Consider the following 15,933-nt stretch of genomic DNA (forward strand, 5'->3'; position numbering starts at 1 on the left):
TTCCTCACACACCAGAGTAAGTCATGGAGTTCCCCAGGGTTCTGTGCTTGGACCGATTCTTTTCACTTTGTACATGCTTCCATTAGGTAACATTATTAGGCAGCATGGCATAAATTTCCATTGCTATGCTGATGATACTCAGCTGTACTTATCTATAAAACCAGATGAACCCAATAGGTTGGTCAGACTACAAGCATGTCTTAAAGACATAAAGACCTGGATGACTCAGAACTGTCTGCTTCTAAATTCAGACAAAACTGAAGTCGTTATTTTTGGACCTGAGCGCTTCAGGGAGAAATTGTCTAGCTATATAGTTACTCTAGATGGTATTTCCTTGGCTTTTTTTTTACCAGAACTTATCATTTGACTCGCATATAAAACAGGTTTCTAGGACTGCCTTCTTTCACCTTCGTAATATTATTAAAATCAGGAACATCTTGTCTCAGAGTGATGCAGAAAAACTGCTCCATGCATCTGTTACTTCAGGATTGGACTACTGTAATTCTTTATTATTGGGCTGTCCCACATATTCTCTGAAAAGCCTTCAGTTGATCCAAAATGCTGCAGCCAGAGTTCTGACGAGAACTAACAGGAGAGATCATATTTCTCCAGTTTTAGCTTCTCTTCATTGGCTCCCTGTTAAATTCAGAATAGAATTTAAGATTCTTCTCCTCACATATAAAGCTCTTAATGACCGAGCTCCATCATATCTTAAAGATCTCATTGTAAGATATTTTCCTAACAGAGCACTTCGTTCCCAAACTGCAGGTTTACTTGAGGTTCCAAGAGTTTCTAAAAGTTTATTTACATTTTATTATGTACATGTGACATTATTGTGGTCATTAACTCGTGTTTCCCTGTTCCAACAGATATCCTTTGAATGGTGTTACAGTGCCCCCCCCTTTTCTGTCTTCTCAAACCCCAGCTGGTGGAGGCGGATGGCCACCCTTCCTGGTTCTCCCAGAGGTTTCTTCCTGCTCAAAGGGAGTCGTTTCTCTCCACAGTCGCCTCAGGCACGCTCAGGACGGGAGATTGGACTGAAGACAAGTTTCAGTGCAATCTGTTGGTTTCCTTAGCTAGGAAATAGTTTTTGAATTGGCTCTATATGAATGAATTGGATTATTTTGAAATTAATTATGATTACAATGAATTGAACTCCAATTGGCTTGAATTGGACTATATTATTTATGTGCCTTAAGATGACATTTGTTGTAATTTGGCACTATATCAATAAACTGAATTGAATTGAATTTAACTGAATTATTATGCCTCTCGCCCATTGACCGCTGTGATAGGCTCCAGCCCCCCCGCGACCCGACAGGCGGATTCAGCGGGTATAGAAAATGGATGGATGGATGGATAATCCCAAGAGCTTGCAGAGCTTCTCGAATGAATTAAAAAAAAATAAAAATAAATGCTTCACTCTGTTTATTTCACTGAAGATAATAAACAAAAACTGATTTAACAGTTTCACAAAGTTGTTAAATAACTTGATTAACTGCTTTAAATCTTCAAGCTGAAATTATTCATTAATCATTCACCATTTTCACTTCTATCAACACTTATTAGTTAAAAAATTCTCAGCAAGTCACATACAGTCAAAATATGAAGGCGTACACACATGTATTGGCAGTTCTAAGTGTGAGAAAGGGAGTCTAAATCTGTTGGAAATCACAAGATGTTCAATACTAACTACGAATTAATGTTAGGGAGGTATAGGTACATAACTTACTGATAAACTTGAGTTAACAATGTCCTAGAGACAAAATGATAAACAGTCTGAGTGTTCTCATTGTATTTTTCTTCCCTTTTTGTGGCAAGTAGCCAGCTATCTTTTCCTACTAAGTGGCCCTAAATGATCTATTTTAAAACATCTTTGCCATTACAGATGATGATCCTTCGTTTACCACTCACTGAAACTTACTTTTCTCCTCAGGAGTTAAGTTATAATATTCATTAGAACAGTTAACACAAAAAAAACTGAAACTACCAGTCCTGCTTGAAATACACAGTGAAGATATGTGTTATCTGGCATGATCTTTGTCATCAGCATGAAAGAGGATAATAGGAAATTTATTGTCTCTGTGATATGACAGTAAAGGAATGTTAACAAGCCAAGGTGAGAAATAATGACAGTAAAACTATGGTTGACAACATCTTGCAATAGGTCCATACTCCCATTAACAAAACAAACTTTGAGGATCTGTTTGATGTCTTAACAAATGTCAGAGAAGTTGAAAGTTAAGCTACATGTTTGATTCACTGTGCATGCGTTTGTCATTTTCAAAATCACTGTCCTGCGAGATGAGATGATATGGTTTCTTTCTCTCCTTCTCCTCCAGCACCGAATTTCCCATCTCAACATCTTTGCTTCGGAGTTCATGTCGAGACAGGAACTCCACAATACCGGCACCGATTGAATCTCCCAAAACATTGGTGGTCGTACGGAGACGGTCCCTAGACCCCATTTAAAAGAAAAATGAAAAAAAAAACAAGAAAGGGTAATCATATGTCAGTGGTAAAACATGATAGAAGCACCTAGAATTTCAACTATGACATTTTTGCTATGTCTGACATGATCTTTGCCTTAAAGAGAGGCTGACTCTACTGACCAGTTTTAGCTCATTTTTAATTGCTGGGCATGTACATATTGCTCATGTCATTTCCATCAACCCCTGTCTAGGTAGCTGTTCTTAAGAAAAGCTCAACATGCACTGGTATGTTAGCGTCGTAAAAAATGTTGCAGTTCGACACTGGATATTTTTCTTACTTTAGCAAATGGGAAACTGAGTATTGGACATAAGTTGATCTTGTTAACACAAGGGAAATTCAACATAATGTCTTCTAATGTTTCTGTTCGTGGTTCTGCTCGTTATGAATACAGGAAATTATTTGTTTGCAGGTTAACTGTCTTATTTAGCAGGTGATGGATGATACTTGTGTATCATTTAAATTCATTAGTTGGTGAATGTAGTACAGGTGGAGGAGCAGTTGTCTGCCATTAGGAAGTTTAATCCCCAGTTTACCCAGACCTCACGGTGCCTCCGATCTATCCATCAGTGTGTGAACGTGTGTGATAAAGAAAAAACACTGCTTAGACTGTGAGACTGTACAGACCTAAATGTGCTGTATGAGTGCTTCAATGGGTGAATGAATTTATGGTTGAAGGTGACTCGTGGTGTAAATGCACTTTGAGAGGTCAACTAGAAAAAAAATTGCTATATAAATACAGTCAATTTACCATTTTTGCCCTACTATAAACAAAACATGATACTGTTGGAGCAACTTTGAATGGACATGTGAGTTTTCAAACCTTTTGTTATTTTTTGTCACTTTACAGTTAAAAACAGTATCCAAATGCAAATGAAGAAGCAAAGGAAAAAGTTTTCAGATGTAAAGGTAGTAATCACTCCTTTCATGAGAGTTTCACTAAATGTCGAGAGACTATGGTCCTTCATGAAGTTATGTTCATGCTGAATTGGATGAAAAAGACACAAATAATGTATGTCCAGGATACAAATGAATAGATTACAGTTTTTGTGGCTGTGTAGAAAAAGGTTAAACAGATGAAAATACCAGAATGAACAAATTACTTATTAAAGAAGATGTGATTTTCTGCTAATCTACTCTTTCAGCTCCAGTTTTATTCATTATAAGGCTGATTTATCTGTAAGAAAGTGTATGTATGTTCTTTGTACGCACATACAGGCAGACTTTCTTCTGCTCAAGGAGGAAAGTCTTCTGAAGTGGGGCTTTGACAGACATTGATTTTTGGTCCATCCTTGTTAAAGGAAAGGAGAATCATTTTTTGTTTTTTTTCTCTCTCTCTCTCTGCTTATTACCCCAGTTAGCTGAGTAATTTCTGGTAACGGTATTCTAATTGAAATGATTAATTTGGGAAACCTAATTATGTTTCTATGTTAACACTCTTTGCAAAAATATTCAATACAAAAGGGAAGATGTAGCACAAGACCCCAGGGAGGGGGAGAAGTGTGTCATTAGATGTTAATGAATATGAAGTTGGTTCTGACCTTTTAAAATGACAAAGATGATTTGTGTATAGTTTCAACACTTGACAGGACAACTTGATACACACTGTGTTGTAACGGGATAATTGGACGCTACTCACAGGAACCAATCAACCGCAATGATGAGAGTGATGTCATCAGTAGGAAGGCCAACAGAGGTCAGTACTATCACCATGGTGACCAGGCCTGCTTGAGGGATACCAGCAGCTCCAATACTGGCTGCAGTTGCTGTAATACTTTACATTAAAGACACCAACAAACATGAAAATATGGTAGTCACTGCTTGAATTCCTATTTTTACAGCACATGCCTTTTGTTCATTTTTACCTGATGGTGATGATCTGGCCAAAGTTCATTTCCATATTATTGACCTGAGCAATGAAGATGGCTGCCAGTGCTTCATACAGAGCTGTTCCATCCATATTGATGGTGGCACCCACTGGCAGCACAAAACGTGTGATTCGCTTATCAATTCTGTTGTTCTCCTCAAGACATTTAAATGTGACAGGGAGTGTTGCAGAGCTGGGGAAAGACAAAATAGAAAATAGGTTTTTAAAAATAATTAGCAAAAAAGGCAAAACCTGCCTTAGACCATAGACCACTTACAATCACAGACTTACTAAGTTTTTCTTATGATTGCTTAATTTTGTCTCAAACAGACCAAAATCACACAAATTGGAGTCTAGTGAACTTTTATAGGTGAAAGAACTTGTTTGTTGTCCGTTTTAATGAATATAAATGACTTTTTATCAAAAGAATGGCATACTTTTCAACTGAAAATAATTTCCACAATATGAATATAATGGAATTAATTATCTATGAGGTCCAAATTAAAAATGTATTCTGGGGACTTAAGAAACTATCCTTAACTAAATAAAAAAGGGACATAAACCCCTTAAGGTTGGAAAATAATTTTGTGTCACATGTAACATTATATGCATTTGAAATGAGACCACTATCACTCTCCAAAGTATTGTCAGGTTTGACTAGAAGCATAAAAATAGTTCATAACAGTGTAGTCACTACAAGAAGTCACAACTGCAAGACTGGAATATTTTTACACAAAAAATATCAGTAAACATTTTATAATCACATGTTTGGTAAATACATATTTGTTTCTTTTAAATTGCGAGAATGGCGCTTGATCAGTAAGGATTTAAATAGACTATGTTATTCCACAATTCAGTCAGGTAAGTTGTCTCATATAATTTAGTGCCAGCGTTTTACCTGTTCAGTGTAATAGTCTGGCAAATGAAATAGTTTCAATGAAAAAATTTCAAGAGCAATAAGCATAGAGTTTGCTACTTTAGGTAAAGTAAGAGATGATAATTGACATTGAAACTGTGGTGGACAACAAATACATGGGTGTTCACCTCAATAATAAATTGGACTGGTCCACAAAAACTGATGCACTTTACAAGAAGGGCCTCAGCCGTCACCTGCTAAGGGGACTGAGGTCCTTTGCAGAGAACAGGACTTCTTATGACACTGTAGTAGCGTCTGCGATCTTTTATGGTGTCCTGAACTGCTCTCTGGAGCCCATTGAGCGGGTGGGTGAGGAGAGGATGTTATCTAAGCTAACATTCATCAGGAACAACAACCCCCACCCCCATGTGATGGTACGGGCTCATGAGCAGCTCGTTCAGCAACAGACTTTTATTTCCGCAGTGCAGGAAGCACCGCGACCATAGATAATTTGATCAGCAACCAGCAGACTCCATAACACCACATGAGTGCACTCACTCATCACTCATCTATTTCACCTGCATCTTACCATGGTCATATGTTGTATACACTATTTAACATCTTGTATATGGCATTTTACGTTTTCTACATACTTTTTTGCATTTGTTTATTCATTTTTGTGTATATTCCTTCATCACAGAACTCTGTAACATGCAATTTTGTCACTCGTGGCATAATAAAGGTTATTCTATTCTATTCTGTTCTTTCCTTTGATGAATCTATAAATAACTGTGGAATGTCACGATGTCAGCTTGCTGGCAAGCAATCCGTCATATCAATAGCTCTATGTAAACATACATAAATAGCAATAAAACCAAATTTTACGGTGTCTGATGTTGATTGTAGGTATGAATTTAGTTGATGTGGTCCTCACTGGGCATTTGTTTAATTTGCTCATGCATGGCAGTAGGACTTATTACACACCTGGAGGAGGTTCCCAAGGCTGTTACTAGAGCTTGTACAAGTCCAGCAATGAAGATAAAGGGGTTCTGTCGAGTGATGACAAAATAAAGAGTAGGTAGAATGAGAACACCATGAATCAGTAGGCCAATGATGACTGTGATGGTATACATGCCCAGCTGGCCACCCATCTGTGTCAGATCATCCATCTCTACAATCTTTCCTGCAATTAGGAACAGGATTCCAATAGGAGCATACCTTGGTGGAGTAGAAGAGCAATAAGTTACTTCTGGTAAGTCTAACGATGTACAATCAAAAACAATCGTCAGGTAAATCATAGGAATTTTACCACATGATGATGGCAACCAGGCGCATGATGGCTTCATTGAGACTGTCAAAGAATTCTCTTAGGAGCTGGCCCTGCTCCTTCATGTTGCCAATTATTAAACCAAAGCACATGGAAAAGACCACCAAGCCAAGGGCGTTGACTCCATTGACCTGACCCGGCACTGGGATCACTTCCTCCCTTATGATCTCCATGACCTCTTGAGTGCCATTGGTTGAGTTGAAGAGGGTGTCATTCACTGTCACAGTAACGTGGACTGTCCGTTTTCCATATTTGGTTTTGAACTGTAGGATGAGAGGAGTTTAATACACACATCTTTGATACATCTGAAACAGATTGGTGCACTCAACTCAACTTTCGGAGTTACTTCAAAATATTTATGGGAAAATGTTTGCTCCACGCCTTTCCGTTTCATCAGGGAACAAGGGCAACGGTAACCTTTCCGTTTCAGGGAGTGTAACAGTTTGTCCTATTGACATCAACAGCCCCACCCAACTGAAATTTTAGTCAATGAAAAGATTTCCCCTCAATTTTCATATATTTCCCTAATTATTTATAGTCCTCATATAATAAACCACAATATGGTATCTATTTAGTCATGGAAAACCATTTGTGACTTGTTTTGGTTCAACAGATGTCCAACACAGTGGACAAAACCACTGTGAGTCAGATGAGGGGAAATTCTATATCTATCTATCTAAATGAAAACTGGATATGTGTGTTGCATCTTTGGATTGCATCTGGATCTCTGCATTGTAATTTAAGATGGTCAAGTAACTAAGCCTCAGCATTGGACCTATGTATGAAAAAGAGAAAGAGAAACAATTTCAATGAAAGGGAAGATGAATGAGACAAGGACACAAGAATTACATTATCAATACAAAGAGTGTGGATTCAAGTTGGGTGGCTGAAGCCTACAGTAAATGAATTAGACTGGGTTGACCCTCCTTGACCCTACAACCTATCTATTTCTTAAGTTGTGTAGGGAATTAGCATTGGATTATGTAGAACTCTATTTTTCAGGTTGTGTGTTGCCCTTCCAGCAGCCCACTATCTGAAAAAATACATTTTCAATTTGTGATAAAGCCAAGATCGATTCCTTCAGGGAACTATTCTTGTCCTCTTACTTTAACCTTTGATATCCTTTAATAAACCTAAAAGATGGTTTGGCATTTAGTACAGCATTAGTAAAACCTTCATGTTCCTCTAAAACTATAACTGTGTCACTTGGTTTCAGAGACACCTGGCTTCTTGGCTGAGAAATGTGCAGATAAAATACCTCTCTTACACATACCATGTTACATTTGTAGAAACATAACATGGTTAAACTGAGCTTTAGTTAATCTAAGCTTTGGAATCACTGCAGTGAGGAACGTAGAAACAGACCTGAAGTGCAAAGCTATATATGTTGTTGACACGTGCTTATTGCCATAGAAATGGTGTTCAGCTGGATTAACTGACACAGAAGTGTTTCTGTCCATCAGACATGTGAGATGTATGCTTGAAACCCAAGGCTGACATACCTTGTGTGTAGACATACTGTAATCACGAAAAGAAATTATATGTTGTGTGATGTTGAGGATTTTGTGAGGTGTAGTTAGTTGCAAAGCTTACCTGCTGTGTGCAGGCTTGGACCAGGTTTGGTGGGAACATATTTCTGAAATAAGAAATAAGAACATTTTAGTTTAGAATTGTCTAGTTACATCAAAGAATATCATCGTTCCCATATGCTGATTACCTGATCAAATCTAAAAAGGCATCAGCAGGACTGATTTGCTCTATGGTCTGCTGCTTCCCAAACTCTTCTTTAGACCCTTTTCCTGGGTGGATGATGAGCACGATTATAATTCCTGTGAAGACTGCAATAATGGTTGTGGTCATGTAGTAAATCACAGCTCTCATGCCCATCTTTCCTGAAGCTTTGCTGTCCAAAGCTGCCATTCCTATTGGTAAGAGATGATTGAACATTATGACAAAAAAAAACACATGCTTTACAATCAACAATCACATCAACACTAAATTATAAGGTGCCGTTTGTCCAGTCTGTCCAGCTTCAATTACTGATAATGATATTTTATCTGATTATTCATTTTAGATGTTTTTAATTGTATCCATCACAAAACACCAAATAGGACATGTTTGAATGGGCCCTAATCTTTTCCAGCCAAAAGCAGAACAAGTATTTCTTAATTCCTACTTGCCTAAGCCTATCCCAGCTCCCACTGGGCAAGAGTTGAGGTAATCCTTGGGTCAATTTTGAATCACGAGCTGACATGACATGCATGTTTTTAGATTATGGGAGGAAGCTGAGGTATCCATGAATGCACAGGGAGAACATGCAAACTTCTGAGAAAGCTCCAAATTGAGATTTAAACCAGGAACTTGAATAATACAATTTGACTGATTTTTTTTTATCTTGCAAAACAGTTTACAGTGTAAAATAACGAATAAAGATTTATTTGGACTCGTGTCAGTAAGAATATTTCAACTGTAGCTGTAATGTATAATGTAAGTTTAGGCTATGTTGCCTGATTTAAACATCCTGCATGTGAGCCTGCTCTACAAAAGCCAATCTTACCTTCCTGCCCAAAGTCAAGTAAAAATAATGAAGCAAAGTTTGAAAAACTAAGTACACCCCAAAACTCAAGTAGTTTGTGGAACCACCTTTAGCAGCAACAACTTACGGTGTAATATAAGATTATATTATCTATATTATACTGAAAGTGTGTTAGGAAATAAAACATTTTTTTGACGGTCTAGGCCTCTTGTTGTAAAAAGGATATCTATGTAAATTTTCAGTTAATTCCAAAATATGTGCTGTGTTATGCACTGCGCATAATCAGTTTGATGTTTCTCCCAAACGGTGAATTCCACCTCTGACATGCAGTCATAAGCAGTAATGAAAGATATAATGCAAAGTGTTTCTTTCTCTTTGTAGGAGAATCAGAGGAAATCTCTTCTCCACATCTCTGAGCTGGGTCAGGGTGGCCTTCTTAATGATTACTGGCTTGTAAGGATGGACTCTGAACCACATCTACTGAGGCAGTTTTTCATTCATCGATTATATTCTAAAGTTATTCTAAAGATACGTTACAGTCATATCCTTTTTTCTTTATCCTCTGTCCTCTTACTTCTCTGTAGTTTTTCCCACTTGTTTCTTCAAATTTAATATTTTTCTCTAAATGCCACAACTCTGGCATCAACTTGATCAACATAAATAAATTAACATTTTATGATATTTTACATTTGTATACTGACAGTCATCTTAATATTTTCTTTTGATTACAACAAAAAAGATAAAGAACAGGTCAACTCAGTTCATATTTGCAGCTGCGTTAAGCTCTATTGGTCTATTATAAATGCTATAGAATTGGATTTATTGTGACTTGCTTGGATAATAGCCTCAAATCATTAGGTAAACATGTTAGCAAAGAGATCAGATTGGGACAGAAAAACTCATTTGGATCTAGCATTACTGCTTGTGGGTTGCTGAGAGATCAAACTGTATGATATCCATTGTGTTGATATCACATGAGAATAGACATTGGGTGCTGTAAAGGGTGAATGAGTTGCACCTGTTATTAAACTGGAGACAAGTAGTGGCAGGACAAGCATCTGAAGCATTCTCATCAGCACCTCTCCAGGAAAAGAAAAGTACTTCACTTCCCGATAGGTCATCTTATATGGACGCAGCGCAAATCCAAGAATAATACCTGCAGAGAAGAAAAAAGCGTTTCTGACTCTGACTGAAAGAAGTCATTTTAATGTTGTTTCTTCAGGCATACACACCTAGAATAACTGCTGCAACTGTGAAGAGCACAAATGCATTCTTCTTGAGGAAGGCCTGGACATCCTCTTTAGAAACCTCCTCCACTTTCCTTTTGGCCTTCATGGTGCGTATGTGAATACCTTCCCTGATGCGCTGCATCCTGCTCAAAAACATTAAAGAAGAGTTATTAAGTACTTCAATTATCTTTTTTATTCATCCATGGTCATGCTGGCTATAAGGTGGTCTTCTCTTTTTTGTTCATGAACGAAATGATTCAATAATCAATACAAGAGCAAGCAATCAGGAAACACTGAGATATGATGATGTAGATACCAACATTTTTGGAAATCCTTGCAAAAGTCAATGTTTAGGCATTGCGCTCATTAGAAACCCCATCACAATCTTAATCATTTCAGGACAATAACTTCAGAATAAAACAAGATACGATTGACATTTTAGAGAATCTGTTAGTACGTATATTGCATTTGACTGTTCAAATATGATGGCCACTCACCGTCTCACGGTAAAACACAGGGCAGAAATCTCAAGCCTCATTAAAACAGCAGGCAGGATTATGGGGGTGATGTCCCCCCTTAACCCACAGGAGCTCTTTGAGCAGGCCACTATCAGTCAGGCGAATGTCATTGCATCAGATGGTGATCATGTACTAAATGGGGAATATATTCTTTTAAACTCTGGGAGGAGGTTTAGACTCCCTCTGTGTAAACACAATCGCTACAAACATTCCTTTATACCTCAGTCTATTAAGATACTGAATAAACTTGGGGAAAAATGGGATTGAGTGGGACAAAAAGGGACCTCTGCAGTTAGTGTTTGTACTGTAGGTGGTGATGGAATGGAGTAATGACCATGAGGGTACTAGCTGAGAAGGGGGTATACATGGATGAATGTATCCTTGTTTTTACTATTTTTCTTAGATTATGGAATGAAGGAATTCTAGATATTTATCATAGAGTGAATGTGTGTTTAGTTCTGGAGGATGGGTTGGTATTGGGGGTGTGTATGTGTGTGTGTGTGTATGTGTGTGTGTGTGTGTGGGGGGGGGGGGTATGGACTGGATGGGACAGGGGCAGTGGGTTAGGACATCCAATGTTTCTGAGCCTGTACCTTACATTTTATTGTTGTCTGTTTTGTCTGTTGGTGTTGTCCTCTTATGTGTTTTATGGTGCTGTAACCTCCCTGTCTCCGAGACAAATTTCTCCTTTGTGAAGACTAATAAAGAAACCTAACCTAACCTAACACAGAAAGATGTTAAATTGCAAATGTCGTATCTCCATTCTATTTTTTTATGCACCATCGTTGTCGGTTCACCAGACAAAGATTTTATAGTCTTCCTTAATTTAAAATTTCTAAGCGGGCATGTGGTCCAAAAAAAGTCATTTCTTACTCCTACAATGTTCCTTTTTTACTTTATCTGTTTCCATCTTCAAGAGTTTTATACAAAGGTTTTATCATCCTCCTATCATGATTAATTAAAAAGCATGGAAACACGAACAGGGGATCACAAAGGGGGATTTAATGTATTTCAAGATGGTAACTGATTATTCGGAGGATATCTACTTAAAAATAAAACATTTCACATTTCTAAATACAAAGAGTTATGGTTTAGTTTGCTGCAGTTAATAGTATGTCCTTTCAGATCATTTTAAACTGAGAATAAACACATTTAATCTCATCCAGTTAGAATCCAGTTCAATAAAATTCTTTATAATCAAATTACATTCAAATCAGCAATTCCCCCATTATTTACTTCAGCTGAAATCAGTCAACTTCCTTTAACAGTTTTGACATAATTTCTCTTTTAGTGAATCAATGACCATATGAAGCACAAACAGAATGCGGCTTGTTAATTTTAAATAGACTGCATTTATGTAGCACTTTTTATTGTCAGTTTTACACTACAAGCCGCATTCACATATTCACACACAGTCTTACAGCACTTCTTAGTCTATACTGGTTTTTAGCTCATTCAGTGCCTTTTCCTCTATAGTGCATACAGTCATACAATATTCAACACATCGAGGGCAATGAAAGTACCGTAAGTGGTGTGGGAATGGGGGTGGGGTTGGGCTCATTCTCTTACCCAAGATCATGGGTGTCATCCACATGTGAACTGGGGAAGCAAGGGATCAAACCACCTGGCTTTCCATTTTACACAACTCCACAATTTGAGACAACTCAGCTACTCAGCTATTGTCAGTACAATTTCTGGTGTCTGGTGGTGTTCACTTTGTTATTGCATAAAACCATCCTTTACTTTTGGATTTTGGGCTTTTTTATCCTCCCCTTTGAAGTAACAAATACTAATGGAAAAGCTAAGACTAATACATTCAGTCCAACTCTAGACTACAAAAGCTCTCTTTTTTTGTATTAAAGACCATTTACAAATATTTACAAAAAATCTTTTTACTCACTTACTTTTACTTAAATCTGGAGAATGAAGCCAAATCTTTGTATTTCTTTTATTGTGTAGGATTTTGGTACAGGGGTTCCTTTCTTTTCAGTACTTTTATTCCACCTTTCCAGCTTTTTTTCTTTCTTAACTTCTATTAAAGGATAAGACAGTAGAATCAGATGTTAAATCAAGTCACTGTTTTTAGAGCTTGTAGGATTAAAGCATGTAAAACTTCCAAAAGTTTGAATAGAAATCAAACGTAGAGTTCATCACATACCTTTTTGGAGGGTTGAGCAAGCAGACCTGTCAAGCAGCAACAGAAGGAGTCAAGGCTGCTGGAGTTTTTCTGGAGACTGTAGGATTCAGTAGGACAGAGTGTCTGGAGCTCTTAAATGAAATACTCCAAGTGTGTGGGAAAATGTGCTCTCCTTCAGCTTCTGTTACCAGAGAAGACAGGAGGGGACTCATCCAGAGGAGAGACACTGATAGGGAGGGTGAGAGACGAGGAGAACCAAAAAGAAAATGGTCCTCCCATAATAACACTGTTAGCCCTGTGACACAGTTTCAGCACTAAAGTCACAGGAATAATTAATTGAAGAATGATCCACGAGCCACTTCACTTCTTTAATCCTCTCCTCTTCCCACCTTTCCTTTGTGGTTTTAAAACTTAACATAAATTCATTCTTGTAAAATAGAATTATTTCTGGCATTAAGCAATAACCAGATTTAAATGATACATATCATCTCACTTGAGACGTGTTATAGTTTAAAATTATTCCACAGAGTCAATGACATACCACAATTAGCCAAATAAAGTAGAGCTTGAGCTGTAATAGGTGACCTCAGTGTATGAGAAATATCCTCTGGTGAGTTGAATATAATTAGTGAAGAATACCCCTCAAATCAGGTCACATCGTCCTTTACAAACACTTTTCCCATGTGACTGTCACAATGATGAATGAAACATTTCCTCAAATTTTGGTGATTGTCAATGTCAGAATCATTCACCTGTGTCAATATTTGCATAGTTTTATTTATTTATCTATAAAGAACCCTTTATAACCATATTATTTCCACAGTGTTAAATACTATTACCAGATAGTGCTGCCCAGTTGTCATCTATAAATTGGTTTCCACTTTACTGTTCTTGCTTCCAGGTCCTTCATTACCCTGTAACTTCAGTTTTAGGCCTTTTATTACCACAAGGTTTTGTCCCAGTTTATTAACCAGGACGGTTATTACTTATTACCATATCATTAATGAGCTGTAATGTAAAGTGCAACCGAGTATCTAAGCAGTTTCTTGGACTGCAGTCTTCTGGGCAGAGATCTCTGATGTTAGTCCTGGGATTTGTTGGAGCCTCTCTCCTAGTTTCAGGGTGAAATCCCTGAGTGCTCTGATCACAACTGATGTGGCCTATCTGAAGTATTTTCTCAAGGTAATGTCTTTTACTAGGGATGCACAATAGTAGGTTCCTGGTTCAAGGCCTAGATGGGGCTGTTCTGCGTGGAGTTTAATTGTGCTTGAGTGGGTTCTCTCCAGGTACTCTCCCACCATCCAAAACACGTTATTAGGTTTATTAGTGAACCTACAGCAGAGGCCCCACCCAATAAGGCTCCCCAGACTGCCGAACATAGTGGGCCAGCGCACGCTCCAATGTACCAAGATGTGCCCACAGGTGAGTACGGCTGCGAGCAGCGGGGAGAGGGGGGGCTATGTCAATCTATACAGAATCAAATAAATGTTAGGCATTCAAAAGAGCTTATAATTTAAAACCAAAAAACAGATCGGGCTAATATTTTATAAGATTCCTGGAGCTGGCATACTCTGGTACACTCTCTGGTAGAAGAGCCTATTCATTTTCATTTGATTTTGTAAATATATCACCAGATGAAGATGATATTGTTTGATTTATTCAGAGGATGTGTACTGATGTGGATGTGGAAACAACGCATCACTTCAATGTTATTGTGATACTGGGAATTTTAACTCATGTATGAAATATAACAGGGATATCATTTTGAAATTTAAAACCATAATTATCATAATACCGCAATCCCCATATGTATGCACGCAAAACAAAAAAAAGTCAAGGCTGGCTTGACCGTAGACGTCTGCACATAAAGTAAGCCACAGGCAGCTGAAGGCACATATGAACTCACCTGTTCAAATGGTGAGTTGCTTTATATCATTCTCAGGGTTCAACACATTAAAACTGGGGGAAATGGGGAAGTTGGTGATCCTGCTACTAATGTAGAATGTAGGCTATATCATACTCCAAAAATCTGTTCCGGCAAAACAGCAGTGAGAATGCTGATAAGTTGAACAAGTGACACTGAAGATGCTAAAGAAACTAAAAATAGTGAAACTTCAGCAGAAAGCCAAAAACTATTTGTGGAAGACCGTCGAGCTGAATAAAAGCTGAAAACTTTGTTAAATGCAAAACAAAAAGTGAAAATTTAGCAGAAGGCTAGTTGCTGAAGTTTCAGCAGGGCGGCTGAAAGGTACTGTGGAAGAACCCAGAGCTCAGTGAAAGCAAAAGAAATGATGGAAGAAGAGAAACAATGCTGAAAGAATTTGCAGAAAGTTGGTTGCTGAAGTTTCAACAGAACTGAACGTTCAAAGGTTAAAAACAAGTAGCAAGAGCTGTGGATGCAAAAAAGGATTCAAAGATACAGATGTGACATTAGAAACAGATGAGAGAGCAACATGATTTAAGCAATAGCAGTTCATTTTTTCAACAACTGTAACCTGATGTGTCGGGAGCAAAGATTTCAATTAAAGATAAATTCATGTGTGTTTGATATATTCTAAAAACATATTTGATAGGTGAGGAGGTTTATATGCCACTAGAATGTTTTGGATGGAAATGCAGAAACCAGAACAGCTGAGTCATGTTAACATTATATGTGGGCTACCTGTGAGCTGTCAGTTAACAGCTCCCCTGTCTGTTCTGTATGTTGCCATGGGGAACATTCTATGAGAGTCTGGGCTCACAAATAAATGTATGTGATCATATATAGAATGGAATGGACTTGAATGTTTTGCTGAGGTTGTGTCGTTTACATTCACACAGACATTTGTTGTGAGACTGAACCCACCAACTAAAGCAAGCAGTCATGATGGAGCCGTAAAGAAAAACGTCACTGGTTCGTCACGTTTACATTACCTCACACTCACGTGGTACAGCAGGCCGTTGACTCCGGTTGGCTCTCTGGGCTTTCCCTTA

General features: G+C 37.9%; 1 protein-coding gene across 2 annotated transcripts; it reads right to left on the reverse strand.

Moving 5' to 3' along the window:
* Positions 1 to 2,246: 2,246 nt before the first annotated feature.
* Positions 2,247 to 10,447, reverse strand: LOC142372387 (excitatory amino acid transporter 1-like). Of its 2 annotated transcripts, XM_075455272.1 has the most exons (9): positions 10,309 to 10,447; positions 10,095 to 10,232; positions 8,258 to 8,462; positions 8,134 to 8,176; positions 6,523 to 6,803; positions 6,198 to 6,431; positions 4,356 to 4,550; positions 4,130 to 4,264; positions 2,247 to 2,457 (listed from the first exon to the last, which is right to left on the reverse strand). In XM_075455272.1, the coding sequence occupies exons 1-9, from the start codon at positions 10,445 to 10,447 to the stop codon at positions 2,247 to 2,249; spliced, it is 1,581 nt and encodes a 526-aa protein (XP_075311387.1). The 2 variants fall into 2 exon arrangements, with proteins under 2 accessions (XP_075311387.1, XP_075311388.1); XM_075455273.1 differs by lacking the exon at positions 10,095 to 10,232 and having other exon boundaries at positions 10,309 to 10,444.
* Positions 10,448 to 15,933: the final 5,486 nt, after the last annotated feature.

The sequence above is a fragment of the Odontesthes bonariensis genome, chromosome 22 (assembly GCF_027942865.1).
Source record: "Odontesthes bonariensis isolate fOdoBon6 chromosome 22, fOdoBon6.hap1, whole genome shotgun sequence".
Lineage (NCBI taxonomy): Eukaryota > Metazoa > Chordata > Actinopteri > Atheriniformes > Atherinopsidae > Odontesthes > Odontesthes bonariensis.